The following is a 21,045-nucleotide window of genomic DNA, read 5'->3' on the forward strand; positions in this document are numbered from 1 at the left end:
AGTTTTTAAGGCAACTTTTGGTGCAAATGTCACTTGATCATCCAAGTAAGTGAGAATTATCCTCTGAGGATCAAGAATGTCTGCGCATAACATCATAGCAATTTGAATAACAGATAAGAAGTTTCCATCCTGACCAGACTTAGTGGACAGAGTGACAGACAGATGGACATTAGCATCCTGCACTACAGCAAAGCTTAAGATTCACACACAAGTGAGATGACCTATGAAATGCACAGTTCTTCACAACAAAATGATTTCTACATCTGTTTGCATGAATAAGAGTAGCTACAGTAATATATAGATCACATAGAGCAGCAGTAATATAAAGATATTTATGCTTTTTTTTTTTTATTTGTTTGCCAGAGAGCCGTCCAAATGGCAAACTGGGGACGTTGAACATTTGGGCAGGCTGGTGTTTGCTCTTTCAACAAAGCAGATTAACTCCATCCCGTTGGTAAGCATCCAAAAGCATTGGCCCATGCCTGTCATTAATTTAATTTTTACTGTCACTGCTTTTCTGAGACACATCCTGACCAGCATGAATGTGTGAATATATGTGTTTTAACTGCACAGACAGTGTTGAATAAAGACATAGTGGAGCAGGTCCTGGTGGCTCAGAGGCGCTGGGAGGACAGTGTGGTCGGTGGCGTCTGCGTTACTCGGTGTGTGGACCGGCATCGCCTCAGACAGCAGACCCAGAGTCTGATTCGAGGGATTGTCAAGGCACGAAGCAGGAGGGCAAAAGGTGCAGTTAATGTTTCCTATGACTGTAGTGTGTAAGTGTGTCCTATCTGATGCATTTGACATGAAAAATAGCTGTTTGTTCACAGTCACGGTGCAACACTACCCAGTGAATAGAGCGCCTATAAAAAGGATTCCTTGAAATTTTTTCCCTTTTTATTGGTTTTCTGCATTGAATCATGGTTTATATAATTTGGCTTTTTTTGTTGTTGACAAAAATAGAAAAAAAAAAAGACTCTTTCATGTTAAAACAGATTTTTACAAAGCAATGCCATCTAAATAAAAATAAAAAATGTAACTGCATAAGTATTCGCCCCTTACTGTCAGTATGTAGTCGTTGCTTTTTTTGGGCACACTTACAGCATCAAGCCTTCATACATAGGTCTCAATCAGACTTGCACATCTGGCCGCTGCAATTTTACCTCCCTCTTCTTTACAAAACTGTCAGGTTGCAAAGCCATTGTGATTGAACAGCCCTTTTCAAGTCCAGCCACAGATTCTCAGTTGGACTGAGGTCTGGGCTCTGACTCAGTCACTCCAGAGCATTAAAACCACTTTGGGTAATTGTCTTGTTGGAAAAAAAAAAAAAAAAAACTCTTCTCCCAAGTTCTCTTTCAGACTGCATTAGATTGCTCTCCAGGATTTCTCTACACTTTGCTGCATTAATATTGCCGTCTATGTTTCCAGGGCCGCTGTTGAGAAGCATCCTCATATCATGATGCTGCCACCACCATGCTTCACAGTGGGGATGGTGTCGTTTTGATGATGTGCAGTGTTTGGTGTCTGGCAAGCATAGTCTGGTGGGCGCAACGCTCAATTTTGGTCTCGTCAGACCAAATAACCGTCTTGCAATTGACGTCAGAGTCTCCCACATGCCTTCTGGTGAACTGTAGTCATTTTTTTTTTCCCCCTAACGGTGGCTTTCTCTTTGCCACATTCCCGTAAAGCTTGAACTGAACTTGGGTAACAGTTATTGTATGCGCAGTCTCTCCCATCTCAGCTTGTAACTCCTTTGTAGGAGTCCTAGGAGTCTTGGTGGCCTCCAGTACTGGTCTCTTTCTTGCAAAGTCATTCAGTTTTCAATTACACCTGCTCTAGGCAGATTTAAGCACGAACCCTATTACTTCCATTTCCTAATGATGGATTTCCACTGGACTTCAGATGACATTCATTGACTTGGAAAATGTCTTGTGTCCATCCCCTGATGGCTTTTTAATATGCTTTTCCTTTTTCTTCTTTTTTTGCAGAGTTACTTGGTGTTCTTTTGTCTTTATGATGTATTTATAGCCCACTGCACTGATTCTCTGGTTACTAGATCTTCCAGATACAGGTGTCTTTATACTAAAATCCTTTGAGATTTTAATCAAATAAGCTCCATTTCACCAACTGTTTGACTTCTAACACCAACTGCCTGCACTTGTGTTGAATTAGCAAAGGTTTAAATGGGGTGAAAACTTCTGCAATCACCTTTTTGTACATTTTATATTTTTAATTAATTGGCATTACTTTGCTAAAAAATCTGTTTTCACTTTATCATGAAAGAGGATTTTTTTTTTTGCAAATTCTTGCCAGAATGCCAAATTAAATTGACCATGAGTCAACGGTGAAACGCAATAAAAGGAGAAAACTTCTAACGGGGCTGAACACTTCTTTTTTATAGGCGCTGTAATGCCCCATATGACCAGCAAAAATTCTTTGTGAAAATTTCTGTTGGCATCATTTCACAGAACTCACTCATCTTTTTTTGAGCAGTGCCAGTTCCAAGCTGTGCAGACATTAGAGGGACGTTTCCTTCAGCTTGGACACCCACTCAGCTCAACCGTATGTCACAGGAGGAGCTGAAAAAGTGCGTGGAAGTTTTTGGTTGGGATTCTTCACTGAGCTCTGAACAGCGCCGGTCACTGTGGGTGAAACTCAAGCAGGTCAGTTAAAAAAAAAAAACTCCTCCTACAAAAAGATCACACATCTACAATGCTTGGGCTCATGATTTTTTTATTTTCACCCTCAAGGCATCTGCACACATTGTTCTTCCCCGCACTAGTACAGCTACAACATGTTCCCTCGGATGGATTATGCAGACACCATTTGGGTCAGTCAGGAACAATATGTCTCACCCCTCGTGCTCCTTGTAGTGCAGCTGTTCTCTCTCGCCTCTCCTCGCCAAGATCTTGTCCCCATCAGGTGTATGTAAACATCAAAACACAGCTCTCAGTACACAATCTCTTATCGAAAGTTGACAAGTGGTGTCCGACAATTCATCTTTTTTAAAATCAGCTGCGGGGCTTAAGTTTAAAGATAAGGAAGGAACAATAAACTCGCAGTCATGTCTTGGCTGTTTTAACTCTTTAAGCCCCTGAGGCAGCTTTTTTTTTTTTTTATGAGGCGTCCACCTGAGAAAACATCCTCAATTTGAGTCAGTAACAGCTGCAACACCGTGAGGCCAAAATGAACAGCCTTGGGCTCTCTGGAGAAGACACACTTGGGAGAATTTTGAAACACAATAAGTCTCGTTATTCTAATCACCGGGCCACAATGAGATGTAGAAACATGGGGGAGGAGTAACAACCGCCCTATTGTAAGTGAAACTCAGGTGTTAATGGCTCCTTTAGGATATCAGTATCTGGAACTAGTCAGTCAGAAGTGATGAAGCCTCTTGGATGAGAGGTAGAACATCTACCAGAATAACCACGACCTGGATGACTGAGAATCTTCACAGACATGAGATTTAGAAAACTTCAGCAAAATTTTTTTTTTAAACTTCTGGTAAATCACGACTGTAAATTGGAGAGTAAACGGCCGTGTGAAAATGAGTCAGTGACACTATTAATGAACCCGTTCTAAAAAACCCTCAACTGCAAAATCTGATTCAACAGAAGGGAAGAACAAAGAAAAAAGCTGCATCCATTTCAGTCACATTACTACCAGGTGGCCTCTTAAGTGAATGCGCCGCACTTGGCAACCTCTGAACAATGATGCCAGTTGTGTTTTTATAGCAGACGTGGCCCGATCCCAGCGCAAGCATCTCCAGGGTGGAAAAGTTAATATCTGCATAATCTGTGTTTGCGGTTCTTCATTCAATCCAGTCCTTCGGTCCGGTGAGGGAGCTGAGAGCCGATCAGCTGCTGGCGTTGGGCTCGGTGGTGACCGAGATGGGAGAGAGGGAGCTGCAGGAGGCCAACCTCACCGATCCTGGTGTGTTGGCTCATCTGGGCACGCTGACGGACTGGAGCCCTAAGAAGGTCAACTTCATTTTTAACTTCAGCCTCAAAGAAATGACACACCTTGAGTACTTTAACGTGTCTATAAATGTGAGGTAAATGTTCCCGTTTGACTTTCCAGACGCGAGCCGTGATTTTAAGCGTGATGCGCAAACGCAAATTGAAAGTGGAGCAGTTAACAGCTGTTGATTTGGCGACTTTTGGCCATCTGATCTGTGGTCTGCATCCCTCTGAAATCAAAAGATTGAGCCCTTACAACCTCAGGTGGGTCAAATTGTTGCTTTAATGATTGCTCTGACACTTAGCTCTGGCCATGATATTTAATTTCTCAAAGCAAGAGAAAGAGGAAACTCCTAGAGCTCAAAATATTTCCTGCCTGCATTGCAAGCAAATTGCCAAATTACCCAAAACATCCCAGGAAGCAATCACCCAAACAGGCATATGGGAAGTACAATCACAAGACATTAACTGAGACGAATGTAAACAAAGTTGGACATACACATAAAAGTTGGAATAGCGATGAAGCTCCCTGCTGCAGCGTTACAGACTGACTTACTTTTGGCGTTCAGAAAGGAATTAATTGATGTCAGGTAAAGCTGCCAACAGATGCCAACCAACAGTAGGCTGAAGCACATTTCTTAGCGAGAAAAAAAAAAAAAGCCTCCTGAAAACATTTTGCATATCCTCTGAGGAGGATAAAGTCCTAAATCGTTTTCCTCCAACTGCAGTATGGCTGTCCTGTTCCTGCGGGACACGTCCCTGCCATGCACAGAACAGCAGATGGAGGCGTTGACAAGCTGTTTGTCCAGACCGGAGGCCTTTGGTCCAGTTAGTGCTTGGGGACCGGAAGTTTTCACTGAAATTGGGACATTGGCAGGTACAGTACAGCACAATATATCCCTGCGGGTGTAAACTTTTTTTGTGATCAACTTTTTAAATTGTTTTTTCAAAGAGTAAAGATGGTGGGAGAACGAATTGACACTCCTTGGATGGATAGGTACAATTAAAAGCATCCCTCAGGGTATAGGCTTGAAAGTAAGACAGGAAAAGTTGTTTTTTTTTTCTCCTAAACTCTTCCTGTGATTTGAAATAGGAAACATTAATTATCTGACTACAGCATTTTGTCTTTCTCTGTCCAGCGGGTCTGCCCGACTTGGTTCTGTCAGCTCTGCTACAAGAACAAGTGGAGGGAATCACCCCCGAAGCTGTTGCATTGATGCAACCCAAAAAGATGGCAGTGAGTTTCACTCGTCACTTTAAGCTTCTTTATTCACACTTGTCTGCAGTTTCAGCGCTGCCTTGTTTAGCTTCAGGGGAAATGAATACAGTTTGTTGCAGAAATTGCACATTTCGGCTCAGATTGCTTCGTTTTGAGATCCTATATTCAGCAACTACAGTCTCTCCAGCTGTAACATAAAGGTATCAACAGCCCAGAAGATGTTCTCATATATCCCATTTAGAAAAGCACAAGTATAAATGATCAAATTTAGCCACATTTCATGGAGCTGCTTTAGTTTCTGGTGTTGTTCACTCGCTGACTCACTGTCACGACCTGACGTGTAAATAAAGCAAAGCTATCTGGTGTTCGCTAATGTGACACTTCTGTTTTTGCAACTGAAAATGTCTAATCTGAAAAAAAGGCGACAACAACATCATCATTCAATCATAAAAAGAGATTTGTACAACTTTCCTAAAAGCCATGTAAGCCACTTTAAAAATGAAACTTGTAATTTAACCAAAGTTAATGAGATAAATTAAATCCTAAATGGTGCATATTATTTTGCAGTGGCCTTCTTTATGATATTTAATTATAAAAAGTGCACAGAGCAGAGCTTTTTCACGCAATACGATACAAAATGTGAGAAAATTATGTTTGGATTTTTTTTTTTTCCTCTAAGTTTTTAATTACTGCATACTTTGGAAATGATGGGGGGGGGAATGTAAAGCCAAGGGAAACACAGTTGCCATATTACGCCTGCATTCCTGGCAATAAAACAGACAGTTTTTGTGTTGGGTGTGTGCCTGACAGGTGGTGTTTAGTGCAGTTCAGTTGTCGTGGCTGAGCTCAGAGCAGGCGTGGGCCGTCACCGACGAGCAGTGGGCAGAGCTGGACACCGAACAGAGACACGCTGTTGGACTGGCTCGCTATGAAGGAGACGTCCTGCTGGAGCTGAGAGGTGTGTCTTCAGTCTAAACTTCCTTCTGGATAACCTCGAGCCTGTTGGTTACTTTTCATGATCCTGCTTTCTATGCGGCATAATTTGTGATGTGCTCACGCTGTGTTCCTCTGATTCCACAGGGAGGAACTCGGCTCCAGCAGCCCTGAGCGCAGAGAGCCTCGCTTTATGCTCGCTGGCTCTGTGCCTCTTGTTATGGCAACTCATTTAAAATGGTGGAACAACATTTAATTGTCCCTTCGACCTCCCTTGGTATCATATTTGTACCTCAAATAAATATTTTGAACTGTACCGCTCTTCTGCGTGTCGGCCTTTTTAATTTACATCGCATTTGATTGTGCTTTGTCGTGCGTGTTTCGCTTTTATGTGAATTAACAACCTGGCAGAATGTAAATCAGTGTATGTCGCTTTACTATGTGCAATATTCTTTTGCTAGAACAATCGTCAGGAAGCAGCGAGGCAGTGATTCATGTTTGATAGTTTGACGGAGGAAAAGTCTGAATTTACAGAGTGTACGACCAAGAAAACAAACCGCAGACATTTTATTACATTAATACACCCTGTGCAGAAACACTGAAGTCTGTAACATGTAAAAACACAACTAAGAACATTTAATAGACCATTGAACTCTGGTTTATTTATAACTTATGTTGGCTTAGTAACCTGTGACCTCTACAAGAATCTTCTTCACTCCAGTAGGATTTAATGAGTTAATTCTAGACTTCAGAAATGCTGCAGATTTGATGTAATAATCATTTTAAACTACAATACCTGTCCTCTACATTTAATAATTTGGCTCCTTTGTGTGTACCAACTACCTCCGGACAACAACAGAACACTGTCTTTTATAGTATATATACTTGCAGGTACTTTTCATGGCATTACTGAACTAATCTGGTCAATTAACAGATGTTGGTCCGTCTTGGTTTGCAGCTGTTTCTTCAAAGCTGTCATGAGTCGTGACTATAAGAAGCAAAACAACAATCTGTATATTAGTTATAACTACAGTTCAGCAAAAAAAAAAAAGAAAAAAAAGGAAGTCTCTGAAGTTTATATCCATTATAATGTTACCAAACACAATTTAATGAATTTGAATCGGGTCTTATTACAGGACACTAGCAAGTTTTGGTCGCCATTTTAACACCATTCAGGACTTTTGGGGTCTTTTGGACCTCAAGACATTTGGTTTAAGTGACAGGTATAGTTTTTCTATTTTTGAAGATTCTTTTTAAATATAAAAAGAGGAACATTTGTCATGCATTTGGAACCAAAAATATGTCAACTTATCAGAAAATGTATTTAACATAATGTAAAAGTCTATAATGAATACTAACAAATATTTTGCACATATTATTATTGAATTTCCCTTCTGGGATAAATAAAGTATTTTTTCTTTCTTGGGATCTAATGGACCCTGTGATGGACTGGCGACCTGTCCAGGGTGTCCCCTGCCTTCGCCCTAAGTATAAGTGGTGTATGGATGGATGGATGGATGGATGGGACCCAATGGATCGTTCTACTTATGGCAACATGAAAGTCCTGAACAGGGTTAAGGTCATTTTAATCACAGAGGAGGGTGTAGATGGCAGACAAAGAGAGAAACTATCCGAAGAGCTCCAAGTTCACTGCCTGTCCACTGGTTTTTGATTTAAAGAGTTCTATCTAACCTACAATATAAATCAGGCAGGTGTAGTTACGGAGCAGGTTTCTGGTGCTGTCTCATACAGGAAGTTATGTACCAAAAAAACACTATTTAAAAACAGAATTTGACTTGTTATGCTTACGGAATGCAAATGTATTTTTTCTTCATAACTTTTGGCAGTGTATTGTATTGCTAAGATTAAGACAGGTGACCAATGAAAGGATAAACCAACATGAAGTGTCTCAGTAAGGTGTCGGGCCACTAAGTGCCACCATAACAACTTTAATGCACCTTGGCATTGATTCTCCAAGTCTCAGGAACGCCGCTGGAGAGAGTGAACACCATTCTTCCAAAAGAAATGTCCCCATTTTTGTGTTTTCATGATGACGGTGAAGAGCACGAACACATTGGTCCAAAATCCCCCACAAGTGTTTGACTGGGTTGAGATTTGGGGACTGTGAAGGTCATAGCAGATGATTCACATGATTTTCATCCTCATAAGTCTATTCAGTGACACCTGGAGGCGTTGTCATCCTGGAAAACATCACTCCCATCAAGACAAAACACTCCATCACAGGATAAAGGAGATTATTTATAACAACTTTGTATTGATTTGCAGTGACTCTAAAGGTACAAGTGGACCCAAACCTGCCTCATGTCCCTCTACGGACAGAATCTGTTGCTTCATTGTTGTCTAGTTCTAAGTTTTTAAAGTATTCCTAAAATATATTGTCATGCATCTCTGTCTCCACCTCATCTGTTGTGCAATGACTACGGACTCTTGTTTTGTTCTTTCCGCTGGACTGTGGTCTGCACCGAGTCTGGTTTTGGTCAGGATCTCTCTCTGCTTTGCATCTCTGACAGTAAATAGATATTCTGCCAATTTACATTCATGATCTGGTACCAGATAGCAGTGAGGGTTGTTTTGAATTTGACTTTGCCTCCTCCAATCTCACAGATAAGCATTTATTGTTCATGCAATGATTTGGTTGAAGAGAACAGCTCTGGTCTAAAGTTGATTAGAGTTCAGTGTTATCTGATCAGTAAGTTTCAGGACCAGCTGACAGAGGAGACGTCCATGGTGGGGTTTAACTCTTGAAGCTGTGATGCTGGAAATCTCAGTGTCGCAGGGGCTCGATTTGATTGTTTTCTATGTTAACAATCAGTGTGTAACGGTCTAATTGTGTCCTGCGTGCACTCGTTGATGTTTTTATTTGGACAACAGAGTCAGAAATATTAATCCCTGATGAGAAGTTGCTTATGTTACAGTTGCTTCCTTCAAAGTCTTGGAAATGTAAGAAAAAACACAAGGTAAACATAAATAGAAAGATATGTGGGCTGCAAGGTGGCTCGGTGGTTCTCACCGTCGCCTTCCAGCTAGAAGATCCCGGTTAGGACGCCCGGGATTTTTCTGCGTGGAATCTAGAAGTTTGCATGTTCTGCTCAGCTGGGCAGCACTACGCTCAAGGAATCTGAGAAGAGGAAGATGTTGTAAATTGTGCGGGAAGGCAACCGACCTTTTACCCCTGCCTCGAAATTGAGATGAGCAGCCTGATTCTGGAGGCGGATATGCCCTCCAGTGTCTGTAAACCCTGATTATTTCAACTATGACGCGCACATCCAGTGTTTATTCTCTCCAGCTTCCTCCCACAAGGTCCAAAAACATGTTGAGGTTAATTGGTGATTCTAAATTGTCCGCAGGTGTGAATGTGAGTGTGATTGGTTGTCTGTCTCTAAGTGTAGCCCTGTGATAGACTGGTTACCTGTCCAGGTGAACCTGCCTTCACCCTGAGTCAGCTGGGATAGACTCCAGCCCCCCAGGACCCTAGTGAGGATTAAGCGGTGTATAGATGATGGATGGATGAAGATATGTCCGAAAAATATAAAGATAATTGCAAAAAAATGCAAGCATACAATCTAAAAATGAACACTGTACTAGAAAATAAAATATAAGCATCCAGTATAATAAATAATATTGGAGTTATATGTGTGTTATTACACAGAAAAGCAGTTATTGCACAGTTAATATGAATGGTACATGCAGAGATGTCCTATCTAGTGTAGTTTAATTACTAAGAGGAGCCCAAACTTCACCAATATAGAGGTTAACTGGTGGGATCATCTGGTATTATATTATATTAGCACTATACTAAGGGTGTGAAAGACAGAGAATCAGCAGGCTGTTGGCTGGTTTGTGCAAATGATGCCAAACGTGTCCTGTAGGTGGACTATATGGAGGACACTGAGCGGCCCGTGTGTACATTCTGGCCTGACCAGAGGTGAAGGTTAAGAAAGCCGCTCATTTACTGGCTCTGTACTCACAACAACAACTTTCTCCATCTGCCTGACGTTTATTGGCATGCGGTCAGCTCTCCGGACTATCTCTTCCGTGTCTTTCCCCTATAATAAATCCGCCGCGCTGGGCGATCAATACGCTGTTTGGCAGCTGCCGGCCGCAGCCTCGGCGTCGCGTGAGCAGGCTGCTCCGCCGCCCGTGGCCGGCAGGTGGGGGTGCAGCCGTGCCGCTGCTCGCTAAAGTAGGTGTTGCTCTAACGTCCCCACTTTATCCACGGCCGTGACGCATTTCCTGGGGCTTGTACGGACCACTCAGCGGTTCACCGGAGGGGTATCATGACTATTTATAACCAGCAATTCTCTCTTATCAATTTTTCACTCGTTTCTCCGGGTCGCCGTCGTCGTTTGTAACGCCGCGGTGTTGAGACAACAAGCGGCCGGGTCGAGCAGGATGTAAAAAAGGAAGCTGGTAAGTTGAGCCGTTGCTAAGTTTCCCCGTCCGCTCCCACTCGTGTTATTTTTTTTTTTTTTACTACTTGTTCGGTACCACCGGGACCCCCAGCGGGGCAGGACGGGGCCGGTCGTCCTATTGATCCCGGTGGCTGTCAGTTGGGAGAGACCGAGGGGGGGATCTCGCGCACAACACATGCCGAGCTGACGTCGACTGCGCCGCGTCCGGTTTCTGTGGTTGTTCCTGCGGAGTGGAGGAGCAGGAAAGAAGAAGAAGAAGAAGAAGAAAAAAGAAAAAGCTGCTCGGTCGGAGTGTAATGTGAGGCTGTTTGTGTGTTTGTGTGGTTGAGATGTGAGGAAGGAGAGAGGAAAAAAAAAAAAAAGGGGGAGGCAACCTGTGAGCAGGTCAAAGCCTACCGAGGCGTCAAGTTTGCGTTAATCGCGGCGGGTACAGTTTCAGACATATTTGTCAAGCGGAGGAGTCATCACCGGGGGATCAGCTCCAGCACCGCCGCCGCTTCGGAGCCACATTATGAGTTGTCACGGACTGGACTGGACCGTGTGAGGTGAGCCGACCGAGCTCTCCTCCTCCTCCTCCTCCTCCTCCTCCTCCGCTATCAGCTGTTCACGTTAAAAGCCTTTAAACTTTAAGCTCGTAAACATTAAAGTGTTTGAGGCCTGAGAAGTTTTCCTCCGTCCTGATCGCTGCTGCAGTTTAATCAGGAGGAACTGGGGCTTCTTCTTCTTCTTGTTGTTGTTGTTGCTGCTCACAGGAAGGTGGACGTGGAGACTGTGGATTCCTTTGAGGTGAACTTTGACATGTGTTGCTGAAGATGTGGCACTCCTGAGGTGAAGTCATTAACCTCCTCTTTGTCTGCATTTAAAATCTATTTTATTTGTGGAAACTTTTCTTTTATGGGAAGCATTTTGAGGCTCAGCTGTTGTTGAGACATCATGAGTGCTTGTGTGTAATTTTGATTGAGCTGCTGCTGCTGGTGATCATTATGAGTAAACACCAAAACAAGCTTGTGGAGCCCCTCTTGCATGCAGCTACATGCACGCACCCGTAAATCAACACGTCTCGAGTCCTTGTCGTGTCAGAGAAAGCATGCAAGGGAATCCATACTTTGTGTTATCGCAGGAAAAATTATAAGTGTTGCCGTTGGTGTGTTGCTGTGCTGCAGGAAGTCTGGAGAAGTAGTTAGATGGCAAAAGCAAAACAAATGTTCTAAAGGGGGGGAAAAAAAGAGAGACAACAGAGTTTTTGTTGTTGTTCTTCGCTCTAATTAGGCGAGCTGAGACCAACCGGGGCATTAAGCCTCAATACAATAAATACAGATTTTTGTAAAAAGATATGATAGTTTGTTGAACAAAGGAAGTCGTGTCTTTACCACTGCAGTGATGATGACATGTTGAGTTATTGTGTTGTACTTGTAAAGCTGAGAAGCGGTGATGTGTTCAAGGGAAAAAATGGTGAAAATCCCTGGAGAGAAAAAAAAAACCTGCTGCTGTTATTCATGGATGGCAAACAATGGCTCAAGTGGTTTAACATGGATGTTTTTTTTTTAAATTTGACATCTTGAATGAAGCCTTTGAGTTGTGCCGCCTCTGAGGTTTCACACAGTCCTCCAAAGGTACGTCCAGTTCAGACGCAGAACTCCTCCAAGGTCCTCCGGCAGACGAGTTGCAGCTATTTAAATTCATGAATCCTGTTTTTCTTGTGTGTTGTTCAGCAGCGAGATCTGGGAGGCTTTCTTCAGCATATAGACTGACACAAACAACAAGATGCTGCCTTCTTTCTCTCGCTGCATTTTGGATCTAATTCTCATTTTCTGGCAACACGGGGGGAACGATTTTAAGCCCCAAAACATTTGCTCGTTGATATTTTTAGAAGTCCCCTTTGCCGTGATGCAGATTCACAAAAAATATTGTTTATTTAAACGTCAGAGGCAAGTAGAAGAAAAAGAAGTAAAGGTTGATGTTTTTGTAGTGACAATGGAATAATAGTTTACTGGGATGTTACTTTGAACTGAAGGAATTAAGGCTTATGCAGATGGGGAGCAGTCTGCAGACACCTTCCTGCTGCCAAGCTGCCATGAAAGTGCCTCTCTGTGTCACACTGAATAATATTCTGGATGTGAGGATCTCAGGTAGTATTTCACCGCTCCTGTAATATCTTGCAATATTTAGCAGAGGACCACCGGTGTAATTTTTGAGTGTTGCTCATGGCATATTCATGAATGGACTTACCCATGTAATTATTGTCATTTCATCACTTTGCTGCAGCTTATTTTCTCGCTGGAGGGTGTTTGTGTGCGTTCACAGAAATATTGATTTCACGTGTAACTCCAATGTGAGAAAGTAATTATAACGTATTCGAGCTCGTGCGAAAGAGGTCATACCCGCTAAATGCATTAGAGTTCATTTTTATCTCATTAAAATGTAAACAATAAGCTGATGAGGTGTAAACAGTTTCCTTTTCAAATCGTCCTGATGAGTTCGGTAATGAGGCCGGCATTATATCCTCTGGGTTTAATGATACTTAGCTAATTATAATATGGTGCAGTTTTTTAGTGTAATAACCTCGGTTATCGCAGCCTGACATATGGCATCGTTTACTGTATTAAGGAGCGCTCGCAGGTTCACCTTTTGTCAAACTGTAAGGTAGTCGCCCGGCTGTTGGGCCAAGGTGTGTGTTTTCTGAGCTGACGTTAAAGAAACTGAGTGGCCGAGCAGCCGGATGAGGTCACAGGCGTCTGCGCTTAAAGTCGGCGTGTGGCCGGAAATCAAACAGAACCTCGGGAACGTTCGCGCTGTTTACTTGTTGCATCAAAGGACAGAGGACAAAGTTGAGTGAGTTACACCAGGAGTGGCTTTTTCTTTCTCCAGCTGTCTCTCTTGTCAGCTTCTTTCCCGCTGATTGCTGCCTTTTAAAATGTTAATTTGTTTAAGCCTGATAAATTCCTGGGCAAATATTGGTTGAAGTAGCCAGAGTTAAGCTGCCACTTGCGAGCCCTTTAGAATGGATGGAAAATCCACACGCAGGAAGCTTTCGTTGTTTGCCTATTTCAGCATAAACTGAAAAGGCGATTAAAAAAAAAAAGTAAACATGTAATTAACATTGGTGTTTGGATTCTTTGTCTTAAATTAGGCTGATTTTCATGTTTGTTAAATTGGCTTAACTGAGCAGGAAGGAGGCGTTAAAAGGCAGCGGAGGGGATTTCGGTGTGACAGTTTTACTTTTGTGACACCTGATTTGTTCTGCCTGCTTTAATATACGAGGAGCTCGTTTTTATATATAGTCTTCTCCGTGAAGGTATTTATGAAATGAAGCTCTGCTCTGTTGGAACCGCTGATGTGGATTAGCAGCTTGTCGCGCCGGCTCACAGCCAGGCTGACCTGTTTGCCTGCTAATGACGGTTACCTGTAGCTTCACAGCACACTGAACCACGTCTGCATGTGGAATTTAAATGTTTATTTGTCGCTTTGCTCAGATTGCTCACCACGATATCGCCGTGCAATTTACTGTTATGATCCATCCTCACCTCGTGCCATGTCACTGAGTCAACAGAACCTCTTTTATAGCAGCCGGGCTGAACGTGTACAGATAACGAATATTAAATTAGATAAATGCCAACTGTACGAGGGCGAGGGGATGAACAGTAGCTGTGTTTGTTAACATGTGGTGGGCATGTTGCAATAAAGGAGTTGCCCAAACCAGCTGGTGGGATGGTGCATGTCAACACATGGCAACCATGTTTGGAGAATGTACACAAAAGAAGAAGTGATATTATTAAAGGATTCCTTCAGATTTCTGAGTAACGGGTCAGATGTGACCATTTTATACCAAATTGTTGGCGATCTACTAATAAAAAGGTTTATTTTTTAAGATACCTACATGAATAATCAGTCTAAGAAAACACAAGGACAACAACCCTGAGAAACAAAACGTGTGTTTGAATGTTCTGGACAAACAACAAATTCAATGAAACCCAGTTTGTTTTGTATGTTATACACGCGTATTTGAGAATGTATTGCAGGTTCCCAGATACTGGCCTTGAGGTCGCACTCGAACATCCGCTCGGAATTAGAATTTAGTGGCGAAGAGATGCTCGTGTGGAGAGGTTTATTTGCCATATATCGAGGTTACAGTGAATAGAGCTGCTGTAATATGATTATAGTGCCTGCAGAAATAATGACGTCAGATTATATCTGAAATGAAACACATTTTGACTGAACCTGTCTCATGAGTAAAGGCCATTTAATGAACAAAAAGTTTTAAAGCAACCACAGTTTTAGGCTTCTGGTTGGCAGTCACTTAAATATCTCATCTTGCTTGTTAATAGTGATCCTGCTGAAATAGAAATTCTGTTTTATATGAAGAAATGTACAACTTTGGATTGTCTCCCCATGAATCTACTAAGCCTTTATCTTAAAAAAAGGTATATTTCCAGTTTTGTATTGTATTTAAATAACATTAAAAGGCAGCGACGTCCATCTTTATGTTTGATTTCATCCAGTGGCTCGAGTTAGTTTGGAATCGTTGGGGTGTTTTAATGCGACGTGCCTCGGTAGCACCTCTAAACACATCGTTCACGCCTGACAACACTGTCCAGGGAAATCTCCAGCAGCTTGTCTGTTCGTTTCGATTGTGGCACAGTGAGCTAAATTTAAGTCTGCAGTTCATTGGGTGGTTAACTCAGAAAATAGGACGCTAAAACACCTGCAAAAAAAATTTGAGAAACTCTGTCCCGGGGGGAATAATTGTGCCGGCATACAGTAGGTAACACAGAACAGAGGCGCTGGACTGGGTGCCGTCTAGCCATCTTGGGATTACAATAGAGTTAACACTTGGGATAATGGTCTCAACAGCCTACAGCCACAGCTGACCTTCCTGCCTCCAAACAACAGCTTAGAGGCAAAATTGTATCAGCAAACAATTACACCACAAGCTAAGATCTGTGTCTCCGCTCGCTCCGACGGCGGTGATATGATAAATTGCTCTGCCTCATTCATAAGACTGTGTTTTAGATGTTTTCTTGCGGCTGCCTGGCACCGCGGCCATCAGTCAGCACGCTACAAAGAAGCAACGCTGAAATCATTACACCATTAAATATTTTTCCTCCAACACTTTCTCGGCGCTGTCCTTGGCCGCAGCCTTTCAGTGGCTTCCACTGCTGCCTCAGGCATTCGTGCTCCTCCTCCCCTCGAGTGGCTACTTCACCTCGACTCCGCTGTGATCCCTCAGCATCCAGGGCGTAGTCCAGCTTTCCGACCACACTTCTCCACCTCTGCTACACGCTCGGTGTACCTAAGCGTTTTTTTTTTCTTTCGTAAGCTCTATCTGCTTTATCCTCCCGTGGGAGTGCAAACGACAAAATTTGCAGCTCTGCGCCCGACCACAACATCAGGTCGGGGCCTTGACGTCCTGCTCGCTGCTTCCTGTGGGATTATCAGATGCCTGTACTTAGCCGGGCTGCAGTACGCCTGCTCAGACTGATTGTTGGGGCGGATGAGCTGTTCTCGTTTTTACGTGCTCATGAACAAAGCAGATTAATAGACTTAATGTGTTTTGTCTTCATTGCAACACTTCTGCTTTCACGTGAAAATCTGTAAACTTCCACACTGAGATTACTTCTGTTCCTGTTTCCTATTTCACAAAACAAAGCAAGAAGAGAACCTCAGAAGTGGGCTCGTAGTTCTTTTGTCTAGTCTCTTGCCTTGTTTTGATTTCCCATGGATGCCAAATCCTCTCTGTATGGTCGTCCCAGGAAACTATTCTTGAGTGAAAACTGTCTTTTTGAAACTTTTCTGCAACACAAACATTTTCTTTTCCTCTTTCGTTTCCTTCCAGGTGAGCTGTGACTCTCCCCTTCTTCGTCTCTCCGTGCACCTGCATGTACAGTGAGCAGCCCCGGGCCGTCGGAGAGGCGCTGTGCTCAGTGACTGTGCTGCACTAGGAGAACCCATGGCTTCTGGCCCTCCATCTCCCTCCGTAGGCCGCAGGCTCAGGCTGCTGGAGTTGCTTTTTGGGCCTCTGTTGGTGTTGCTGGTCGCTGGGCTGGAAGCACCGGTGCTGGGTCAGAAGGTCTACACCAACACATGGGCTGTCCACATACCTGGAGGTCAGGAGGAGGCTAATCGAATCGCCAGTAAACATGGCTTCGTCAACCACGGACATGTAAGTAATGAGCTGCATGTTTTTTTTGCCTCTTAATTTCTTGCAGTTCTATTGTGTTTAGATAGGAAAGAGTTGAAACAGTCGAGATTAGCCAAGTGCAGCCAAACCAGGTACGTTTTGACTATGCAAACATGGAGCTCGTCTGTCACCTGAGCCGCTGCAGAAGAGAAGGCGAGCTGGCAGCTGTTCCACGCCGTGCCCTTGTGTGTGTTTGACTTTTGTTATTCTACAAAAACCCAGATGTGCTGATTTAAAATGATTTACTGATGCTTACTCGTGACTTTTTCCTTAAAAAAAAAAAAAATCATTGTATCTTGAGTTTCCTCTGGGCTCAGCTGTCTGCGAGCTCGGTGCAGCGAAAGCACGTTTTCTCTTCTCCACCAAATCTCTATCTAGAGACAAATCTCTGTAATTTTCAAGCAGCGTTAATAGTTTCAAATTATATTCCCGTGATTAGTTAGAAAACCTAAATTAAAAGCCAGAGTTTCCATTCTGCAGCCTATTGTGCGACTACGGGGAGTAATGTGGCATGTTCTAGTGCCGGTGCTTTACTGTCATGAAAAGGAAGTTTGGTTTTATTGCTGTGTCGTTCACTGTGATCATTGTGCTGTGGCAGGAGGAGGGTTTTCTTCTGCCAGAGCGCTGATTATAACATGCATGCCACAACAGTAGTTTTTTTTTCCATGTTTGCTACCTTCCTCGCGAAATTTCTGTATTTTAAGATTGTTGTTGACAAGCTGCAGCAGCCGACAGTCATGTTTCAAAGCTGGAAACAGATTTTAAGATCATTGAAAGGCCAGACAAACGCCTCGTGATTCTGATTGCAACGCCGAGTGCTTTTAGTGTTGACAGTCAAGAAGAAGCACATAGCGAGCAATTAAGTAAATGATGGACAAAAGGAGAAAGGAAAATTGTGAACCTTTCACATGAGAATGTAATCAGTAATTTTGGCGTAAAAGCCCCCAAAAAATAAAGAATGAAACTGCAGATTTAGGTTCAACTTTAATAGTTTTTCTGTATATTCTGTAATCGCAAAAATACTTTGTAGGATCTAAGAAATAAAGACAAGTGCATCTTCTGTTTAAAGCTTTCAATGATCAGCATCTGACAGCGCTCGTAAGACAAAAGCAGACGTGGCATATGAAAACCGGGTAATGATTTCCTGCGTGCTTCAGCGACGCGTTTCTCTTTTATGAGTTCCCATTTGAGCTCCGTGGAACCTGATTAGCCAGTTTCACATCATCAGGTCCTCCCTCCAAGACAGGCTTGTTAAGTGACTTTAATGTTTGGTGGGACTACGGAGGACTTATTGTTCTGTTTTTGTTTCTTGCACAGCGTCTTCTTTGTCTTGGGTAATTTTCAAAAAAGCCAAACCATTATCGTGCATAAATGTTAAACTCTTATTTATGCACTTTCTAATACGGCTAATTCACTGAAAACAACAGCAGCAGTGTATTACTGTGAGAAAAGTGCTTTTTTTTTTGGCTTTCTACCACATTTCTGGCAGTTAATCAGCGTTTTCTTTCTTTGTAGTGAAACAACAAAAACATCAGACTGTAATTATACTATTAACTCTTTTTTTCTAACTCTATAAATTAACATGCAAAATATCAGAATATTCGTCCAATAATCTTTTTTTGTATTTTGATGGTAAAACCCATCAGATGTTGTATTTGCAGATCTGCCATTTTCTGCAAGTCACATTAAAAAACATTTTAGGATCTTCGTATCTTAAATGTTGTCGAGGATTTGAACAGTAACGCTGTAATATGCCGATTACATAACGCAGTATAACAGTTCAATAAGAGGGTGTGACGCTGCAGGCGATGTGGCTGCAGGATATAAAGGATGGATTACATGCTACATGAGCACTTTTATTTACTTTGTTTTACCAGTTAAACACAAAACCCAGCAGACAATGAACAAGCGGCTCTTCATGTTTAAATCCATCGACTGGCTTCTTTTCCGTGGAGCAAAGTTACCTCGGCACCACATGGTCTGACTGGTCGTGACCAGGAATGTTATTTGCGCTCTGAATCACAGCATGAAGACTAATGAGTAATCCTACGCACTTAAATCCTTTAACTATGTATTGGCCGTTGACAGCGAGGAACCCAGACAAAGCAAATTACACCCAAAACTGCGCCCTGGAGACGAGGTGCTGTGCGGTTTGGCTTCTCGCAGCGACTTGCCTAAAAACATTTTACGATATTTTGTGGGAGGGAAAATGGACTATTGTGTCTGACCAGAGCTAGATTGATGATCTCCACACAGCATCTAAGATGGAAAAAAGCATTATAATAGAGAAGTCTTAATGAAGTTAGCTGGATAAATGCTGAGTAAAGTGTTGAGCTCCCTGACGTCTGAAGTAAAAACAGATGTTCTGGCTTCAAACTCAAATTGTCCTTCTTGCTGAAGCTGCTTCGCAAGTTGCATCCCTGACTCGGCGTGTGTTTTCCTGCTCGACAAAAGGTGGGTTAAGATAACCCAGTTCTGATCCACTACGCTGCTAAATAAAGGCAGCCCTGACCTACTATGTGTTCCTTTGGCAGCCATCTTGTGTTGTTGAGGAGTTCCACCATTACCTGTGAGCTGATGTGCACACGTCAGGCTCCAAAAAGCAAGTCTGAAGAATCAAACTCACGAGACAGCCACGTATCCGTTATCAAGACGGAGAAGAACCGCTTTGTACACGTGCAAGTTGTTCCTCCGCTCCAGGAAGCTCGCGTCGTGTTGAAATGAGAAGCGGAATGAAAAATGAATAAAGAACATCAGCTCGAATAAGCAATCATCAAGATGAACCTCTTTCTGCTGCTCCAGGCTTCTTGCCACAGCCGGGATGGGGTTAGAACGGCGACTATCAGTCAGCTCAGCACTTCGTCAATTGTCAAGCGACGTATTGATTTAAAAGATAGAATAAGGAACCTCTGTGGTTTCTAGGAACGCGGAGGTTTTGTGGTTCAAACGGCTTTGGACTCCACCTTAGGCTTCATAAAACTGATGTGCAGTGTTTTTACTGATGACATAATCGACTGATGAATAATGCTTATATTATGTAATAACTAATTGATCATGAACCTCGGTTACGCTGACAGCTTCAGACAGTCGCTTCAGGAAGCTTCCTGGAGAACCGACATCATGACGTTTGCTGTTTACAGACCTTAAGGGTAAATGACAGGAAGCAGTCACATCTGTTTAGTCCTTGGAATGTTATTGATGAATTCTCCCTTCATTAACTTTGAAAGGTGAACTATAAGCGCAAGTGATGACTAAAGCGAAGACGCCGCCGCCACCGCCGTCCTGCTCCTGTAACGTCACTGCTCATTGATTAAAATGAAGCCATTACTTTGGAGACAAACAGATCTGTTAAGCCTTTGTGCCCACAGCTGACGGGGGGAGACGAGGGCGGCTGTGCGAGCCCTGGGTGGCCAGGCGTGGCGTGTTCGAGCCGACTCTGCCGGCGTGTGCAGGTGTTGGAATTAGGCGGGAGAGCTGGAGGAGGGGATCAAAGACTGCAGCTGGGCAGGTTTTATAGCCCCGATGATGGTTGTTTTATATCGCCTTCGCTCGATCCGTACGACCTCTTCGACCCGACACATCACATGTTTACGCCCCTCCATCATGACGTTTGTGTTCCACCATATGTTGCACCAGCTGAGTGGATGTATTTGAAATAGCTTTTTTTTTTAATGTAAACTAACTCCTTGAAAGCGTTAAACTGCAGAATCCACTTATCGCTGTGCAATGTGCGTCTTTGTGCGCTCGTCAGAATTATAGCTGCAGCTAATGAACGCATTCACTGCTGATTAATCTGTATGTTCTTATCTTAATTAAGTGTTTTGTTTATGAATTGCAGAATATTTCTAAAACGCAGGCGGCCGGGTGGGGAGGTAGGGGGGATGTGATGAAAGTGAATGACGTGCAAGCGAAGGTGCAGCCGGCCACGAGTCAAACAGGAGTTTAGCTGATAAGTGCCTGTTCTCTCTTGTGGTATCGCCCTAATTACACAGCCGTCGTTTAGTTCGGCCGGTTTTGACTCACCGAGTGTCACCTGTGTCCGTCCGGTGATCTAAAGGCTTTGCCGCATCGGTCGCTCTGCCAGCAGTCGTCCACTGGGTACGGCCGGGCTGTCCGAAGGCCACTTGTTGTCTTTTGTGTTCTCTGTGTGGCTTTAGTCAGCCCTCATGGTGCTATTGTTCATTTCAGCGTGCTAAATTGTGGCCAGCTTGGTGTTTATTCAGCCTTTTAATGTGACTTGTGCTCATTAGATGTGTAGCAGCAGCAGCAGTGGTGATTATTAAAGGTTTCCACTGGACATGGTCTCACTTTTATTCCAACCTT

General features: G+C 43.1%; 2 protein-coding genes across 3 annotated transcripts in view; both read left to right on the plus strand.

Moving 5' to 3' along the window:
- The window catches only part of LOC103366292 (stereocilin), a 21,282-nt gene extending 14,850 nt beyond the window's left edge, over nt 1–6,432 (plus strand). The window contains exons 12-19 of the mRNA XM_008293970.1: nt 687–745; nt 2,494–2,663; nt 3,825–3,980; nt 4,081–4,223; nt 4,688–4,836; nt 5,099–5,196; nt 5,989–6,136; nt 6,259–6,432. Coding sequence (XP_008292192.1) covers nt 687–745; nt 2,494–2,663; nt 3,825–3,980; nt 4,081–4,223; nt 4,688–4,836; nt 5,099–5,196; nt 5,989–6,136; nt 6,259–6,347 — 1,012 coding nt within the window. The 3' untranslated portion in view covers nt 6,348–6,432. The remainder of the gene's footprint in view (nt 1–686; nt 746–2,493; nt 2,664–3,824; nt 3,981–4,080; nt 4,224–4,687; nt 4,837–5,098; nt 5,197–5,988; nt 6,137–6,258) is intronic.
- A 3,975-nt stretch (nt 6,433–10,407) lies between these two features.
- Nucleotides 10,408–21,045, plus strand: part of furina (furin (paired basic amino acid cleaving enzyme) a) — an 83,178-nt gene continuing 72,540 nt past the window's right edge. The window contains exons 1-2 of one of the 2 annotated variants that reach the window (XM_008293963.1): nt 10,408–10,542; nt 16,378–16,704. In XM_008293963.1, coding sequence (XP_008292185.1) covers nt 16,492–16,704 — 213 coding nt within the window. In that variant the 5' untranslated portion in view covers nt 10,408–10,542; nt 16,378–16,491. Of the gene's footprint in view, nt 10,543–10,836; nt 11,090–16,377; nt 16,705–21,045 lie in introns of those variants that run through there. The other variant, XM_008293962.1, reaches the window with a different exon arrangement.

The sequence above is a fragment of the Stegastes partitus genome, unplaced genomic scaffold, assembly GCF_000690725.1.
Source record: "Stegastes partitus isolate 25-593 unplaced genomic scaffold, Stegastes_partitus-1.0.2 Scaffold926, whole genome shotgun sequence".
Lineage (NCBI taxonomy): Eukaryota > Metazoa > Chordata > Actinopteri > Pomacentridae > Stegastes > Stegastes partitus.